Source organism: Plecotus auritus, assembly GCF_963455305.1.
Source record: "Plecotus auritus genome assembly, chromosome: 11".
Taxonomy (NCBI): domain Eukaryota; kingdom Metazoa; phylum Chordata; class Mammalia; order Chiroptera; family Vespertilionidae; genus Plecotus; species Plecotus auritus.
In genome coordinates this window covers 43,090,408-43,109,954 of record NC_137777.1, presented here as the reverse complement: position 1 = coordinate 43,109,954, position 19,547 = coordinate 43,090,408, and the positions used below count along the sequence as shown (strand labels likewise).

Sequence of the window (19,547 nt, the reverse complement as noted above, 5' to 3'; positions counted from 1 at the left end):
GGTGGCAATGTGAGTCTGCCCCAAGGAGCCGCTCTGCTTCAAGTGAAATCAGGTAGCTAAGCCAGGAAAAGTAAGATGAGAGGCCTCAGGTGGTCACTCAGGAAGGGGGAGTGGGACATGGTGAGTTCAAGAAACTATATACATATGGTTGTTTGTCCCACTGTTACAATTTCCTTTTAGTCAAATCACTTAATATTAAAAATGAAGTATCTTAAGTAGAGTGTAAAATTTTTATGTTTATCAAAGTGACAGGGCATGAATTTAAAAAGACCAAGAAACACTGCCCTGGAATGTGGCAGATGTCTTACAGGGAGCCCCTCTTTGGAGATAGCAAGCCCAGTGCAGGTAGTAGGGAGAGGAAGGAGATAGCCTCCTCCCCACTTCTTCCCAAGGATGAGAAGTAAGTGGAGAAAGATAAGTAGGTAGTGAGGGGGACACTTCTTCCCTAGGATGAGAGCTTGGTAGGATAAGGAAGGTAGGTGCTAGGGAGAATTCCCCTCAAGGACAAGAGGCAGGTAGAGAAAGGAAAGGGAGGTGGGTGCTGGGGAGCCTTCTCCTACCTTGTCATGATGCTGGCGTTGTCAGGGAGAAGAGGGCTGTTCCCAGAACATGAGTTCGCCTCTCCTGGGTGCATGCAAGGGGCGTGACAGAACTCTGCTGTGCCTTCTTCTTTTTGCATGTTCACTGATTCCATCATAAGGTTTTCACACACATGATATAATCTAATCCTACTTACCTCCCTGTGGCCACACCTCCAAACTGTGAATTTGGGAAGCACACATACCGTCCATAGTAGCATGTATTTGCACACACCAATAAATTTTAAGTAAAAACTGAGGTGTTTGGCATAGGTTATTGTGGGCTGAGGTTCACATTTCTGTTATGAATCAGAACTCTTTAGAGAAGAGGGATCCAAGATGGCAGCAGAGGAGGTGAATGTTACACTCACCTCCTCGCTGGACCAAACTGTAATTACAACTAAAATATAGAGCAAGCAACCTCAATAACCATCTGAAGACTAGCTGAAGAGAAGTCTTACAACCAAAGATTTACAGAAGAAGCCACACTGAGACTGGTAAAAGGGTGCAGGCATGAAAAGGGCTGACTCCCGCAGCCCCTGAGATTCAGAAGGGATTCCCTCTGAGAAGCGTGGGGTCTCAACCCCAAACTGGGCTCTTCAGCCCAGAGCCAGGAAGAAGCGCCCTCATAACATCCAGCTGAGAAAATCAGCAGGGAGTCTGTCTACCAAGGAATGTGCTAGAGACACAGGTGTCCTCCTACAGTGCCAATGCACAAAATCTCATTTGCAGCCACTCACTCTGGGCTCTGGCAAAGGGAAGGTAGAGCAGACTAAAGTCAGATGAGGAGAGTCTGGGGTGTGTGGCTCTGGGGAGAGAGCTGAAGGGACAGCCACCACGATCCCTGTGCTGAGTCACTCTCCCACACAGCAGAAGTGGTCTTTCTTGGGTGGAGCACTCCCCTCCATACAGCATCAGCTGCCTGCACCAGGATATAGAAGTCCAGGAAGACTCACGTGCTGTCACTAACTGAGGTGTGACTTTGGAGTGGAGGCCATTTCTCCCACTCTCCCGTGAACCTGACTGGCGCCTCCCCCTAACTGGAGATCTACGGGACCCAGTCTCTGGGCTCCACCCTACTGAGGTACAGGCAGAATGAGAGACAGACTGAGTTGAATGACTCTGGGGCAAGGGCCACTCCCCCCACCCTCCCCTAAGCTTGATCAGCACCTCCTCCTCAGGGGAGATCCACTAGCCCCATCCACCCGGCAGCCTTGCCCTGCTGAGATCAGGCTCCTGACAGAATCTGAGGCAGACTTAGTTGTGTGGTGTAGGACGGGGGACATTTTTCTCTCACACTCCCGACTGGGGCAGAGCCCTCCATTTACAAGGCCAAGTCTTGGTCCCTTTTGGAGTAATAAACTCTGTTGCCTCACCCTGATGGCTCCGAGACCCCCGTCTCACCACAAAGGCCTGCAGGCACCAGGCAGATGGCAGCTAGTCTTGGTATACCCTGGGACTTTGCTGAATGGCCTCAGGCCCAGCAAGGACACAGAGTTTGAAACTGTATCAACCTAGTGAACACCACTCACCTCTACCTGGCGACTCACTGAGAACCTACCTCATGCAATTTGAATACTTCCAGAGTACAGTCAGCCTCCAAAGAGGACATACAAATGGCCAATAGACATGAAAAGATATTTAACATCTCTAATCACCAGTTAAAATCACAATGAGATATCACCTCACCCCTGTCAGAATGGCTATATCATCAATAAAACAACAAAAAACAAGTATTGGTGAGGATGTGGAAAAAAGGGAACCCTTATGCATTGTTGGTGGGAAAGGAAATTAATGCAGCCATTGTGTAAAGCAGTATGGAACCAACTCGAAAAATTCAAAACAGAACTGCCTTATGACCCAGTGACTCCACTTCTGTAAATATATCCACAGAAACCCGAAACACTAGTTCAAAAGAACACTATATATGCACTCCTGTATTCATTATTTACAATAGCCAAGATTTGGAAGCAGCCCAAGTACCCATCCTTAGATGAGTGGATTAATAAAGCTGTGGTACATTTATTTACACAATGTAATATTACTTGGCCATAAAAAAGAAGGAAATCTTACCTTTTGCTGAAGAGAAGTCTTACAAGCAAAGATTGAAACCACATTGAGACTGATAAAAAGGATGGAAGCACAAAAAGGGCTGACCCCCCCTCCCACAGGCAGCCCCTGAGATTCGGAAGGGATTCCCTCTGAGAAGCATGGGGTCTCAACAGCATAGATGGACGTGGAGAGTATTATGCTAAGAGAAATAAGCCAGTCAGAGAAAGACAAGCACCATATGATTTCACTTATATGTGAAATCTAATGAACAAAATAAATTACCAATGAAATAGATAGGACATAATGATAAGAAGGGACTGGGTGAAAAAGGTGAAGAGATTAAGGGGGGAAAAAACAACTCAGACAATAGTATGGTGATTACTAGAGGGAAAGGGGACGTTAGAAGAGAGTTAAGGGGGGATAAATAGTGATGGATGGAGACCTGACTTCGTGAACGCACAATACAATATACAAATGCTGCATTCTAGAACTGCACACCTGAAACCTATATAATTTTATTAACCAATGGCACCCCAATAAATTCAATAAAAATTTAAAAGAAATCTTTAGAGATAAAGCACATATTCATCATGTAATTTCCTATGCCTGTCATTAATATGTAAATTTTATGGTTAAGACAAGAGAAGCATTCTGGAATAGACGACTTCTCTCAACTCACTTGCCAAAATCTGAACCAACTATTTCATAGAAAATGGGAAATGGAATAATCTACTAGTTGATATGTAATGAATAATTCATGGTTTTTCTGGTTATTCTTACCACTTATTCATTCAGTTTCACAGCTGTGTATTGAGTGCCAGCCATGTGCAAGGGACAGAAATGGACGTCCCTCAGACAAGACTGCTGTGGCTGTGTTCAGACACGGCCGTCTTGTCAGAGACGGGATTGAAGTCCTGTAGGAAAGTGGTTTTCTTCCCACATTGCAGGTAAAAGTGGTTCTCCTGCCAGCCCTGTCTTCTTTTTAGAATTGTTCCATGTGGTTCTGCTTTGCTGAAAGGCAGTCTCCATGTCATGACTTCTGCTGATGCTACAGAGCCTCTGCTCCCAAGCACTGCCCTTGCAGACATTTGTTTTGGGGGAATCTTCATGGTGCTGCTTCTGCCCATGGCCAGCCCCCCAAAGCTCACCTGTGAGAACCAGCTGGGTACCCTGCTGTTACCATCTGCCATCGCTGTTCAGAGCCTTCCTGCCCACTGCAGCCAGTAACCTTTCACTGGTGCTGAATGGCATTTTCTGAATGTTCTTGGTTCACATTGTGTGGTATGTCAGTGAGCATGTGACCTGATTCCCAAAGGAATCCTCCAGGGATAAACCCCTTAAGATTCATAGATCCTGTCAGTGAAAACAGATGAAAACGCCTTGTGCACTCGCCATCCTTTTCCTCCGTGGCACTGTTCTGACAAGTCTTTCTCATGAACTGCTGTATCTCATCAGCTTCACGCTGGCCTGGCGAGGCTGACATGCATTCCTACATCAGACAAGTAGCAGACACAACGTGTGCCTTCCAAGAAGGTAGTCCAGGAACAACATCTGTCCTCTGCCTTATATTAAATGTCTTGTTTCTAATGCATTTGATCTTATTCTGGAAATTTTAACTGTATATCCTCAATCAGAGCCCAGGCCCCATATGACGGCATCACTGGAATCATTGCCAGCAGGGCTGGAGCGAGGACCACCACTGGTCACCATGTTTTCTTGCTGCTTTCAAGCGCCTGTGGCTGGATCCGTTAGAACCTCCTGAAATACTTGTTAAACCTCAAGATTTCTAGGCTTCTCTTCATCCTCATGAAATCTAAGTCTCCGGGAGTCGTACCCCAGGTGTCTCTGAGGCGGCAGCTCTGGAGCCAGAGCTGTGGAGGACATGGAGTCCCTGACCCAGCTACGTTCAATGCATAGTAATGCTAGGACCCTTTCAAATCGGACAGCCTGTGCTAGAGTGTACTTCCATCCTTCTAGTAAATTCTTGGAACGCAACAGATTTTTAATTTCACTGGAAGCCCTATAGAGAAATCCACATGAATATGCCTGAAAACGGCGTCTTAGGAGAGTGTCACAAGCAATTGCAAAAGAAATGCCTTTCCTAACACATTTAGAACAGAAAAAGTATGTCAAAAGAAGCAACAAATCAGATTTCTACAGATCTAAGGGAGTAGACTGGTTAATAAACGTAATGAGTTATGTTCAATGGAGTCCAAACGATAGCTTCATAAATCCATTAACACATATTCCTCCCTCCGGTGGCCAGAGTATTGCCAACTTGGCCTATTAATGGGAGCATAAGTGAAGAAGTAGGGAGAGCCCAGCCAGTGCGGCTCAGTGGTTGAACATCGATCTATGAACCAGGAGGTCATGGTTCGATTCCCATCAGGGCATATGCTCGGGTTGCGAGCTCGATTCCCCAGTGTGGGGTATCCAGGAGGCAGCCGATTAATGATTCTCATCATTGACATTTCTCTCTCTCTCCCTCTCCCTTCCTCTCTGAAATCAATAAAAATTTATTTTAAAAAAAGTACAGAGAGTCGTATTTACAAAAAGCATTTAAAAATGTGCTTTGTATTTAAGATAGCTTCATGCTCTTTTTCCAGATAACTAAAGCATATTCCCTGAAGTGCTGACTTTAAAAAAGTTATTTTCCTTGGACCCATGATGACTGAATTACTTTGAGGTCCCCCCCCCCTCCAAATAATCGGTCTCTTGTCGCTGTTAGTGTTTCCTCTGTCTCCTCCTTGCTGTCAGCTCTCACTTGGTGGGCAGCTGCTTTGACAGGAGAGAGGCTCTGTAAAAACAATTCCACAATCGGAGGAAGAGGGGCCCCTCTGTGGACAGCCAATGGAAGTGACCCGAATGGGTTCTGAACCCCAGGGCCAGCCTGCGGGTGAAGCCCAGCCCTCAGGGTGCTATGTCCCTGTCACAGCACCAAGAACAAATTCAGAAAAGAAACTGCAGTTTCTCCTTTTTCTTCACTCACCCAAGAGGCCTTTCTCTGTGTCAACAATTTATTTTTAAAAGAAAACTGCCAACTTTTAAAAAGAGGGTGCTTATACTGAATTTAGAAAAAACACCACCACTGTTGACATGTGATCATGAAAGGACGGAACGGGGGAGAGAGAAACATCGATGTGAGAGACACATGGATTGGTTGCCTCCTGGACTGGGGCCAGGGAACGAACCCGAGACCCTTTGGTGCACAGGTCAACGCTCTACCACTGGGCCACACAGACCAGGAAATCCGAACCCCCCAGGGTGGATTTGTCTTTGGAGGATGGGAGGTGGGATAATGCTATTATGTTTTTGCCTGGAATACAATTATAATTGTGGGTCCTTAGGAATTCTCATTTATGGGCTTAAAACATTACCTTATACATTGTATTCTATCTCATCTTAAGGATACATAGCTCTGTGACATTTGGTTTTTCCGCTGCTACAGCTGTTTCCACATCAGTAAAGTCGATATAATGCCTGCTTCCTAAGAGTTTGATGAGGCTTGGAATTTGGGAAAATACCTTGTATAATAAATAGCAGGGAAAACACCTTGTATAATAAATAGCAGGGAAAATACCTTGTATAATAAATAGCAGTCTCCTAACAAATTATTACTCAGACCACCAAGGGAAGAGCAATTGCAAGTGTAAACAGGCAGCATGTCTTTTTAACAATGAGGATAATTGATTTTCGGCCCCTCAGGGTTGTGGGGGGGCAAAAGGAAAATGCATGCCGTGCAGTTGACAAGAGCTGGTCAAGTCCTGTCAGCAATTGGTGGGGTGGTTTCTCCCGTGTACACAGGAGAGATGACATTGTCCGCTCCTGCCCACGTGCAGAACAGAGGACCAACTGCACTGTGTGACCTTGGCTTTACCTGGTGACGTGAAAAGTGGCCGATGGTGGAGTGGTGGCCAGAGGATGTGCATGACCTGGTTCTAGGAGAGGGGCTGGGAGGCGAAGTCCCTAGCAGGAGGAAACTTCCTTGGAGCGCTGTCCCTGAGAGCCCCAGCAGTGCCCCCTGCCTGAACCACTGGCATCCTTAAACGCTCATTGACTGGTACCATCTTGTGCTGCACTTCCTGTGTCTCTACTCCTCACTCCCTCCCCTCCCTCCCGAGATCTCCCATATAAAATAACAATGCACCAGAGTCCCTTTTTTGAATGAAAGGATTCCCATTGATAAAAATAACATGGGATTGTTATAAACCATCCTGAGACCTGAGGGCCAAAGACAACTGCCCTGTCTTGACTTTGATGCCTGCAGTGCAAGCCCATGCTGGGAAGGACTGTGTGCGAGTTCTTTCGTCAAGTGCAACCTAAACCACAGACGTGGCTCTGAACGAGGAACTTGAAATGATCCTTAGAAGGAGGATCCTTAGAAATAGGTTGCCCTGGTCCCTGTGGCCAGTGGTAGAGCGTTGGCCTGCGCACCAAAGGATCTCGGGTTCGTTCCCTGGCCCCGGTCCAGGAGGCAACCAATCCATGTGTCTTTCACATTTACGTTTCTCTCTCCTCCCTTCCCTCCCACTCTCTGAAAAATCAATGGAAAAAAATATCAAGTTGAGGATTAACACAATAGATATATAATCTGTAGGTTCGCCTCATACAGTGTAATTTATTACATATTGAGCATGAGTCCATTTCACTGACATGAGTGTAAGATCTGTGTTGTAGTTATGCCACCCAATTTGAATGTGCAGATCCCTATGGTGTGGTCAGCAGGGCTCCCTCAACGTGAATTCTGCCTCCGTGTTCTGTGAGTAGGCAGGGCCAGTGCACTTATTAAGGAAGTCACAATGGTTTCACTTTTATGACCATCAGAATAGTATAAATACCACATATGTTAATGTAAAAAACACATTTTCAGCAATAGGTAACCTTTTGGGGAATGAAATGTGCTTGTGCTTAGTCAAAGCCTCAAAAGTACATTTAAGAGAAAAAGAAGAAAGGTTAAGCTGACTTACTGCATGTTTGCTGAGTCCTCACTTAACTTCATCCATAGGTTCTATTACTTTAAGTGAAATGACTTGTAATGAAACCAGTTTTCCCACTGGCTAATTGATATAAGTTCCTAGGGCATCTCATCGGCATTGAACGAAACCACGTTTTTTGGGGACCTGCTGTAGATGCATACTATGAGGATGAAACCTTTATGCCTTATTTTTATCACCTTCCTTTCTGTTGTCACTTTTCCCCGCCAGGCCCAGATTATATCAAACAGAGATTTCAGGAAGGTGTTGATGCTAAAGAAAATCCAGAAGAAAAGGTACCGGAAAAGCCACCTTCACCAAAGGAATCTCCTCATTTTTATCGCAAAGGCACGACACCCCCGAGCACTCCTGAGACACATCCCAGACAAAGCCACTCTCCCCAGCCTTCCCCCCAGCCCATGAGGAAGCAGAACCCCAGCTCAGGGGCCAGACTCAACCGTGACAAAAGGAGTGTGGCTGATGAGCAGGTGACGGCCATCGTCAACAAGCCCCTGATGTCAAAGGCTCCCTCGAAGGAGATGGGAGCCGCCGTGCCCCAGTCCAAGTACTCTGGCCGCCACCATGTCCCCAACCCCAGTAACGGGGAGCTGCACTCTCAGTACCACGGCTACTACGTGAAACTGAACGCCCCCACCAAGCACCCTTCGGAAGATGTGCGGGAAGATGAAGGATCCGGCCACTCTTCCTCGGCGCTGGTGCACAAGCCGACACCCAACAAGTGGAGTCCCCCTAAGTCTGTGACAAAACCAGTTGCCAAAGAAAGCAAAGCTGAGCCAAAAGCTAAGAAGTCTGAACTTGCTATACCAAAGAATCCAGCAAGCAACGATTCGTGCCCTACTTCGGAAAAAGAAGCCAATTCAGTAAGTTGTCTGAGATGTGTTTTCCCCTCCTTTCCGCACTCTGGTTCTTTTGGGGAGCAGCATGGGGTGACTTGCACCTTGATGGCAGCTAGGCTCGCAAAAGTCTTGACACACATAGGGCTGTTTAGAGTAGAGCTGAGCCCGTGTGTAGCTGGAGACAGGAAAAAGCTTTCTGGACAGAAATTCCTCCATGTTCAGCCAGCCAGCCACCCACCCACCTTAGACATCCTTCAGGTAGGTGAAAACACGACCGGCTGGGACCGCATCACTCCTGGTAGGTGTCTTAGTTGGGACTGCTCTCCCAGAAATACCACAGATTGGGTGGGGAGTTCCAAGGTCAAGTCCCCGGAGATTTGGTGTCTGGTGAGAACCCACATACTGGTTCATAGGCCATCTTCTCCCTGTGTCCTCACCCAGCTGAGGGAGAGAGAGAAAGCAAGCTCTCTCTGCCTCGTTTTTATAAGGCACTAACCCATCAGGAGGGCTCTGCCCTCATAACCTAACTACCTCCCAAAGACCCCCATCTCCAAATACCACCACAGTACATTGGTGGGTAGGGTGTCAACATCTGAATTCTGGAGGGACACAAACATGCAGTCCAGAACAAAAGCTGACGCCCCGATGGCCACAAAGCTCAGAGCTCCAGCTAAGAAGAGTGTTCCACCACCATTTGCTAAGTTCTTAGCCCACCTTTTGACTCCCCAAAACAGTCAGTACATTTAGACAAAAGAACATCTTTTCTAGCAATTGTGAATTATTCTCATAAATAGTTTGTTTGGATTTTACTTAATTAAAGCCAGGTTGCAACTGTTTAAGATGACGACTTTGGTCTTCTAACCCCTCAGAGTGTTAGTGCTCCTGGCATTTCATATTTCTGGTAGATGCTGGTTTTATCATCAGCCTTGAGAAGCTAAGTTTTTGTTATTCAACGAGTTAGCTTTCAGTTATTAATACATGTATCCTCAATCAAATGAGTTTGATTTAATGATAACTGGAATTTGGATTTTATCAAATTCTATAGAATTTATAAAATCTGAAGCAGAGTATTTTCTGATAGACAGTTGACCAACCTATTCATATGCCTTTGGAACAGAGGTGTTGCATGTTTAGCTTATGGTAGAAGCCACAGCCAACCCAATGTTTACTAGTAATTTCAGAGACATATTTGCATAAAGGTGTGGGTTAGTATTTTAGCAAACAAGAATATAATACAATCACCAGTTTCTTTTGTCTGTTTAATGTATTCACAGGTTTAAACAATTGAAATTCATTTTTTTAATTAACTTATGTTTGAAACTTCTTAGGTTTGTTGACTTTGCTAATATCTGTAAACACTGGTTCCCACCCTTTTTTTCAAATTCTCATCTTTTTAATTAAGTATATATATTAATCAGATTAACTGAATTATCTTTCTGAGAGTCAGTCCCCATAAGGATAGATGGTTTCAAAACAGAATAACTTTGAGACTCTGACTATTCAATAAGCATTCTTTTTTTTAGTTTTTAACATTGATATATCAGTATCCTGATATTATATCTATAATATACATGATATCACTACTGAAGTTGTTAAATGTAATAATTCACTTCTCATTAGGCTTTCAGAATTTTTATCCACAGATTAATAAAACCTCACATTTATATTGGTATTAGTTTGCCTGATTTACAAGGGGGAAATTCAAACACTGCCAAGCCCTATATCTGTAGCTTTGGGTTCCCAGTAGTGGGGTTCAGTTGACTTCCAGAACTGACCCAGGGGAAGCATATGCCCTGGTGTCTTACAATTGGGTGAGTTCCCTAGCTCCTATCTGTAATAGTTCCTTATAAACTTTATAGTCTCCTTGTTTAGAAAAAGCATCTGACTTATGTGCGGAATTGTGTGATTCTTGGAGTTAGCCAAGCATCTCCCAGCTCAGTAGGTTGGTCTCCCAGGTTCCCTTCCACACCCCAAGGAGGCAGAGCAGCTCTCACCTCTGTCTGCCATGGGCACCGAAGTCAGGATTGACGTGGCACCTTCGTGGGAAGATTTTAACAACCTTCTCTTTCTCATAATAATCAAAAGCTGCCTTTCACACCCTGATCACTGTTTTCTTCACAGAGATGTAGGAAGTGACAAAATTACCCTCACGTTAGTCAATAAACAACTTTTAAAACCAGGGAGGCCCTAGCCAGTTTTGCTCAGTGGATAGAGTGTTGGCCTGCAGACCAAAGGCTCCCGGGTTCGATTCCGGTCAAGGGCACATACCTCAGTTGCAGGCTCCTCCCCAGCCCAGGCCATGTGCAAGAGGCAACCAATTGATGGTGTTTCTCTCATATCAGTGTTTCTCTCTGTCCTTCCCTCTCTCCCACTCTCTCTAAAAGATCAGTAGAAAAATATCCTCAGGTGAGTATTAATAAATAATAAATAATAAAACTGGGGAGTACTACAATTTAATACAATTTTGAGATTAGAAGACACTGTATAAGTAAGAGATTGATAAAATAACAACTTGGAAATTCATAGGAACATTCACCCTAAAGGAACATTCACACTAAAGCAGACATTTGAGGGAAAACAACACTGAATCAGCCAGTGCTCTCTGTGGGCAGCTGGCAGATCCGGTGTGAGTCAGAATCGCCCTGTGTAGGGTGGCTCACCAAACCAGCTCTAGAATTCCAACCAGCTTATGGAGACAGGATAGGCTAGTGGCTGAGGGTGTGAACTGTGCTACCAAATGCCCTAGGTTCAAGTCCCTGCTGTGTGACCCGAGGCAAGTTTCCTAACTGTTCGGTGACTTGGTTTCTTCATCCTCTATCATAGAGTTGTTGTGAAGATTAAATGAGCTAATACTTATAAAGTTCTTAGCCTGGTACCTGGCACATTGTGAGTGCTCAAAAACTATTATTAGATTTGCTTCAACACGGAACTAGCTGAAGCATGAATAGTTGATAAATACAGTAAGTCCCCACTTAACGTCATCAGTACGCAGATAGGTTCTTGGAAATGGCCACTTTAAGTGAAATGACAGGTAACGAAACCAATTCACCACAGGCTAATTGAGAAAAGCAAGAGCTAAGTTCCAGCATTTTTCTGGTCACAAAACCATCACCAAACTTCTAAATAAAGACCCAAAACACCTCTAATATTCAACACTGAGATAAATGTGAGCTACATACATACGTAAGAAAGATAAATAAAAACAAGTACTATCATTCTTTTCCAACCTACTCATTCCAGTTCAGGGTTGTGGGTGGCGGGAGCCTGTCCCAGCAGCTCAAGGCACAAGGCGGGACCCACCCTGGACAGGATGACCTTCCGTCATAGGGACAGTGGAGACACAACAATGCATTCATGAGCGCACCATTGGGATGTAGGAGAAAACCCACGCAGACAGTGGCCCTGGCCGGGAATTGTTTTTTTGTTTTTTTCTCCTCCATCTTATAATGAAACCATGTTGAACAAAACCTATTCGAGAACCTGCTGTCCTCCAGTATTCTCTGATCACCCTCAGGATCACCCTGGCGATTGAACCCCTAGAAATCTATAAAATCTTCTGGGACACAGGCTGATCACTGAGAGCAAATGAATTACTTGAATCTGAGAGGGGGAGCCATGGCAGGGATTACTCTGTAACCCCCTGATGAAATTTGTGGCCCCTGTGGACAGGGGTTGCATGTAGACTCACGTGATACCACAATATTTTGAGGATTTTGCAACCTGGCAACTTGGGTAGGGGTCAGTAGAAGCATCTGTAGAGCCTTGTCAGCTAGAATGGTGAGGGGTTCTTCTAATTAAGAATCTCGACCCCTTCTGGAAACTGCCTGCCCTTTTTCCCAGCCGTTCCTCTGATCGGCTTCCAAGTTCATTTTGAGATTTACCTGTCATTCTTTTGAACTATTGAAAAACGTGTTTGAAAAACTTGTCAGGCCACACACATACACACACATAAAGAAGTCAATCCATATAATTAAAATTTGCTGTTAATACTAAACTAAGCTTTGGTCTTTCTGTTTTTGGAGAAGTTTTCCATTTAACGTTAATAAACTGTACTCTCTAGCAGGAAAATCCTCACCATTTTAAATGAACGGATAGTCTCTTAAAGAAAGAAAAGGGGGGGGGGGCGGATATTGATTTCTTGCGTTAGCCCACCTCCCCACATTCCGACTTCTGGCACTTTACTTTGTAACTGCCTGAAGTTTTCTTCCAATCAAGACTTGCACTTTGCCCTGAAACAGCTTCCTTCAAGACACCTGTCCCAGTCAGTCTTGAAAAGCAAGACTGATTTTTTTTTCCATTTTGCTATTTTAAGCTACAACTGGCCACCAGTCATATTTATGGAACTTCACCTTAAAGCTTTGCACCCTGATGAACACAGAGCTCGCATCCTGACATCTGCCTCTCAGACACAGCGTCCCAGAACTCACTTTTCACCTGGTTGCAGGTTGAACCTTTTGTTGCTGGTTTTACTGAGTCATCCTTAAAGAGGGCACTATAAATGGTAGGATAAGTGGGTGTGTCTATTAGAACATATTACAGGATAAATATATGTTCAATAGAAAAATGTCCTCATCTTCTTTCATATCCCTATCTTTGGGGTTGGGAATTAAATCCGCTGACCCCAGAGAGTGGAAACGATTCCAAAATGGGTAACACATTTGTGAGCAAAATCTAATCAAGTTGGTGGTATACATAGCATTTCCTTAATCTCCATGCTGTTGTGATATTAAAACATCATCTGAATTATCTCCTGGGTCATAAGAGCTTCCCACCTGATATGGTCTAGGTTCACCTTGATCGAGAAGTTGCCTGGGTTAGTCCTCTCTTAGTCAATTACAACACAAGTATTCTAACAGAAACACGGGTCCTTCCCAAAGTCTGATGTTTTTCTGATATTAGCAGCATAGGGTATAGATGAAAATACCACTTTAAAGCAGGTGATGGGAAGTCATTCTTTTTAAACTGAGGCCTGTGGCTTTCATAGGGACGCAGAGAAAAAGGACATGAGCACTGGCGGAAGCAGACCAAAATTGAATTCTAGTTCTAACTTTTCCAAACAGGCTGAGTTCACCTTGGGAAACACACTCTCTCAGCTCCGTGAAATGGAACTAATAATCCCTTGTGAAGAATTTTTAAAAATAATCGACACAGGCATCTTGGCCCAGTCCTGGCATGGGAAGACCTGCAGTCGGTGTTTTCTTTTTTCTGTCATTTCCTTAGGGTTTAGGAACTAACACTACCTATGGCAAGGGCACCCATTTTTACTTCCTCCTTTTCACCACCCAGATTTTACTAGCCACCCTGTTCTTTTAATGCCATGCGTTAGTCTGCTCACCACATCCATGTCACCTGGAAAAGTGACAGAAGATGGTAGGTTTTCATTGAACACTGGCTGCCTGACTGAATCGGGCAACCCTATGTGTGGGTGCACAGCGGTGAACAAGGCAAGGTCCTGCTGCTGCGGACCTCAATCTGGGAGGGACGACAGCAGTTAACAAAGATGACAATAAAGCGTGAGGCATTAGAATAGAGGAAAATGGCGCACGCACCCTGACCTCCTGCAGGGAGGAGCCCTCCTTGAAGGGTGTGTGACCTAAGCCCTACACCCTGCAAGAGGAGCACTGGACCAACGGCAGTTCCAAACTTACCCCAAACCCCTCATAATTACGACAAGACATTTGAGGACTAAGTTTCATTGTGGTCTCGCTGGGTAGTCAAACATAGTACAACTGTTTTCTCATGTTTAAGAACAAAACTTCCTCCCCACCTAAGTCATGAGACCAGTTTTAGAACACTTCTAATGCTATTTAAGAATGCAATACTAGCCTGGCTGGTGTGGCTCAGTGGTTGAGCATTGGCCTATGAACCAGGAGGTCACGGTTCAATTCCCAGGCAGGGCACATGCCTGGGTTTTGGGCTCCATCCCCAGTCGGGGGCATGCAGGAGGCAGCCAATCAATGATTCTCATCATTGATGTTTCTGTCTCTCCCTCTCCTTTTCTCTCTGAAATAAAAATATATTTAAGAGAGAATAAGATACTATTTTAATAGTAAATACCAAGATCATGTCTTTGTAATCAACAAGGCCAAGCTTGGGCAGATCTGAAAAGGTGGGTCATATAAGCCTGGTTTTTGTTTGGGGGGTTTTTGTTTTCTTATTGATTTTGAGAGAGAGAGAGAGAGAGAGAGAGAGAGAGAGAGAGAGAGAGAGAGAGAGAGAGAAACATCGATGTGAGAGCATAAACAACATCGAGATCAGCTCCCTCCCATATGCCCCCTACCAGGGATCGAGCCTACAACCCGGGCATGTGCCCTGACCAGGAATTGAACCAGCAACCATTCGGTGCCCAGGATGACACCCAACCAACTGAGCCACACCAGCCAGAACTGGTTTGTTTTCAAACAAGCCAACCCAGTTTGGGCTCCGTGGGCTGTGAGGTATTTATTACAGCAGTATTTATCAAACTAGGATTCTGCAATTTCTCCAGGATAGCTTGACCTCTGAAAGGTTAGGATTATGAGCAGAGGAACAACAAACTTAGACCTGTAAAATAATTTCTGAAAGTGTTCAGCTTCCCACTTGTAAGGAAGGGGTGGTGTCCAAAAAAAGACGCCCAGAGAAGGCAAGAGAGAACCTTATTTTGAGTTTTCCCAACGTTTTTCCTGGGAGGCCTCCCTGTCCTACAGGTTTGCCTCCCACATGCCAACTGCCTTTCTGAGGAAATCACTCTTCCTCGTCCGGATTGCACCTGCACAAGGGCCTGTCCAACCCACAGCGGTTCCTAACCTGGTTAGGGGACCTGTGTCTCACCCAGACGGCGGCTCAGTGTTTCCAGGTGAAGGTAGCAGGTTGTTTTTTTAAGTCCTAGTTTAGAGTCAATCAAGGCAGGATTCGTTTTTAAGTGAAAGTTCAGAGATGGCTCCGTCTAAATACGGCATTGCTATTTTTAGTTTACACCTTTTGTAACTGCTATCATTATTCATGCCTCCTTTACCACAACTGTGTTGAGTATTTTTATATTTTTAGTAATTGCTTTTGTGAACTGATTTGTGTACTGATATTAAAATGGAAAAGTTATGCTTGTTCTGTTCTGTTTTATTTCCAGGGCCCTAATTCAGTCATGATTGTCCTTGTCATGCTGTTGAATATCGGGTTGGCCATTCTTTTTGTTCACTTTCTAACTTGATTGGAGTTAGGAAAGGTAAGACTAGCCTTGATTTCTGTTACAAACCCCAAAACATAGCATTCCTGTCCCATGTGCAAATTCACATTCTTTTCAACAACGACCTATTGTCCTTCACTTTAACTTTGGCTGCGCCTGAATGTGGTTCCACATAGCTGCTCAGTGATATAACTGTTTGGACCCTTCGGCGGAGTCATGACAACTAGTCGTCTTAGCCCACAGCTCTGCCCAGTGGTGTCATCAGCCCTTTAAATGGCACACCCCGGTCAGACTCAGACCCAGGGAAGGAGGCTTGGAATTAGGATGGGCTCTCGAGAGACAGGAACCTTGGAAAATGCGACCAGAGGCCCTGTCCAGTTCCGGGGAGGGGCGGGGGGGGGGGTGCTGTGTGGCTTTGGGGTCCTCTGGGAGCTGAAGCAGGCAGCGGGTTGGAGCGCAAAACTTAATAATCCTTCTTTTTTAAAATCTGCTGAAGCAGCCCCATCCGGCGGAGTTCCTGGCACTGGCTGCTCCATCTGTCCTAGCGGAGTGTGACTAAACTGGAAACGTATGGAGCTGCGTGTTTGGTTGTTGATGGAAGTCAACAGCTGCCTTACTATTTTACCATCTGACGTTTGCAGTAGGGAGCTGGGGAAACAAACGACCCGACCCGAGGAATGCGGCCGGAGGATTGTGTTGCTGCCGCCGCCTTTCCAACGCCCGCTCCGGTCTCGGTCCGAGAACTGGGCAGCAGCATCACTCAGCAGTCTTACGCCATGACCTGCTGCTTTCACGCCCCCAAACGTTCTGGGAGAGAACGTTGCGTTTGCTTGTGCACGACTATTTTTGCTGTTTATTTAAATATGATGTACGGTCACCTACCACGTGCAGTCCTGGCTGGATGAAACACACACACACACGTTGCATCTCAAGGGAAAGAAACAACAAAAGTCTAGAGGAAATGTGTTGATTTTGACAACAATACAGCATTTTTGTAATGCCACGTAGTCTTCCTAAACGGTTGGTGAAAGGCTGTTTATCTTTAAAAGTTAGCAATTTGAAAGCATTCTACCTTCCTAAGAAATAATTCAATTTTAAATATTTTTAACGTTACTGCAATGCGTTATTTATGCACTCGGGAGGTGCTAAATTCTAAAAACTGAAAGACAACAGAATTCTAAGAAGTCAGAATGTTGCATGGGTTGCATTAATCGGTGTTTAAAGGATTCAGTTTCATTGCTGACGTACTTTACAACCAAATAGAATCTTGTCAGTGGCTATGTTAATTCCCATGAAAGTTAAGCAAGATGCTATTAATAACTGCTCTTCTCTTTCCCTTTATTTTTCTTTTTCCCAACTGAAAATTTTTGTTGAAGACATTCAGGTAGAGCATAAAGCTTTGTAAAATCACTGCTTCTCAATTTTATGCCTTTCATGTTTTTTCAAAGTCCTTTTTTAATTTTATTTCACATCTTAAAGGCTTAGACGTTTTTGTTTCAATAGTTGTCTTTCACCGTCCTTTGTTATTCTGACATAATCTGATTTTTTTTTTTTTTGCTGTTTTATAATGTATCCTTTATTACTCAGAAGCATGCCTACTTCGAGAAACTACAGGGTCTTTCTCAAAGTAATTATTTAAAAAGAAATCAGGGGAGGAAAGGTTTCTATTAGATCTCTATGAAACATGACGTTGTGGAGAGGGAGCTATTCCTGAATATTTTCCCCATCTGCATGGTTTAATCCGATTCTCTTGGCCTTATTTGCTACCCTTTCAATGCAGAAGAGACCACTGACGTGTTAGCACAGGGGTGAACTGGGTGCGTGGTCACCTGCAGGGCAGTAACCCAGTGGCGTTTCTTGCAGAAGTGCAATATGTTGAGAATCCTGGGTGTGACCAACATGGAAGAAAGCGGAAAGAGAGCAAATGAAAATTACAACTTGTATATTTATTTTTTACATTTTGCTTTGACTTTGAAATTTAGAAAGTATGTTTTTACCCAAGAAACGATTAAGTTCCTGTGTCATTCTCAATACTCTCACTTCTCCTTCCTAACCCCATAGCTCTTTACGCTGGGAAAGCTGATTTTTTTAAAAAGATAAAATATTTAATCTTATTAAGTGTTTATTTAAAATGTGTAATGCTTTGAAACAATGGGTTAACAAGATAACGAAAGGATATGTTTATACAGTAAGCATGTTGGTTCCATTTATAAATATATGTATGATTTATAAGCTTTTTTAAAACAAAGCCCAAATTGTCGGTATTTTTCTAAAATGTGCACAGCTGTATTTTACATGAAAGGCTCTTTCTAATGGGTTGTTATACTGTACTCTACATTTTGGACAGCACATGAAGTCTGCCAGTGTACTTAATAAAACATGACTTTGTTTATTTAAAGTTTCTTGCTGTGAAAAAAGAACTCCCTACCTGTGAGTTCCTTTATTTATAATCCTTGAAACCAAAATGTATAACGCACAGTTTTCACAACTGTATTTGCTCTAATAAAAAAAAAGAAGTTGGTTATTTAAAAAGTTGTAGGTGTGTCTCCTTTGTGCATAAATTACTGTCTGGAGTTATGTGGAATTTTGGTGGTGTTGTTGAAAGAAAGAGTTGCCGAGAAATTAACAATAGAAATGATGGGGGGAGGGAATTGGGGCTCAAAGAACCCACGTGGTAGAAGGTAGCTGTACTACATGGTTATTTCTTTCTACATTTCTTTCATCGTGGGCCTTCCATGTAATTTTGCAAAATAAGATTCACTGCTCTGGTTCTTGCCTTCATTAACTGGATTAGTGCCCTACCCAGGGTTTCGAGTTTTTTCCTTTTGTTTTTTTAATATGTTTTTATTGAAGTCAGAAAGGAAGGGAGAAGGAGATAGATAAAAACATCAACGATGAGAGAGAATCATCAATCGGATGCCTCCCGCATGCCTTCTACTGGGGATCGAACATGTGTCCTGACTGGGAATCAAACCGTGACCTCCTTGTTCATAGGCTGATGCTCAACCCCCTGAGCCACGCCAGCTGGGCAAGGGTTTCAAGTTTTTAAGGAAAACTCAAAGTTGGAGTCAATTCCCTTTGGCATAGGTACTTTTCAATTAACTCAAGTATTTTGGACCATTGTGCCCCAAATAAACTAATACGTTGCTGTGGCCCCTACGGCTTGAGCATACTTCTGGAAGCTTAGGCCAATGAGAGTTCCGTGAACCTGCTGTCGCTAGACCTTCCAGCCCCTGGGCGCCCTTTGAAGCCACCCTCAGATCTGGGCTAGGCAAGCTGCCTCGGAGGTATAATTAAAGGACCTCCAGACAGCTGCCCAGGAGCTGCCAGGGTGCTTTGAAGTTACCAGGTGTGTCACTCCTGCCAAGGGCTAGTATATTGAGATCTCCATGTAAATAATGCACAAAGTGATCACCTCTGGCTACCAAACGATTTATCAACTTAAACCATGAATCTTCTAGCACAGTGGTCGGCAAACTCATTAGTCAACAGAGCGGCAAACCGCGGCTCACGACGAGCCGCGGTTTGCTGCTCTGTTGACTAATGAGTTTGCCGACCACTGTCCTAGCAAATCCTAAAGGAACGCAACACAGGACAAACTGTTCTGGAGCAAGCGGGAAAAGCACAGGGTGCTAGAAACATTATTGATTCCAGATTCATGTCCAAACCCCACGTCACGATGGTTGAAGCCAAAGCTCAGGGGAAGACTGTGTGGTTGGGAAGAATCTGGAAAAATATTCTGCACGCCCATTTAATGCAATCACTATTTTAAGAGTCGTGATGAGTAGGCTCCCACGCTCACACTCTGTGCAACCTGCCACCCTTCTCTCATGCTCTGGGAAGTTGTGTCGCCTCGACTTTCCAACTCCATATGGAGTCTGCCCCTCCCCGGGAACAGTTCACGGACCTGTGTTTGCTTATCCGA

General features: G+C 44.3%; 1 protein-coding gene across 2 annotated transcripts in view; it reads left to right on the top strand.

Annotated features, from left to right (window-relative positions):
* JPH1 (junctophilin 1) overlaps window positions 1–18,156 on the top strand; it is an 87,458-nt gene extending 69,302 nt beyond the window's left edge. Inside the window, exons 4-6 of one of the 2 annotated variants that reach the window (XM_080646456.1) lie at window positions 7,835–8,484; window positions 15,566–15,661; window positions 16,122–18,156. In XM_080646456.1, coding sequence (XP_080502582.1) covers window positions 7,835–8,484; window positions 15,566–15,646 — 731 coding nt within the window. In that variant the 3' untranslated portion in view covers window positions 15,647–15,661; window positions 16,122–18,156. Of the gene's footprint in view, window positions 1–7,834; window positions 8,485–15,565; window positions 15,662–16,118 lie in introns of both variants that reach the window. The other variant, XM_080646457.1, reaches the window with a different exon arrangement.
* The last annotated feature ends 1,391 nt before the right edge of the window (window positions 18,157–19,547 follow it).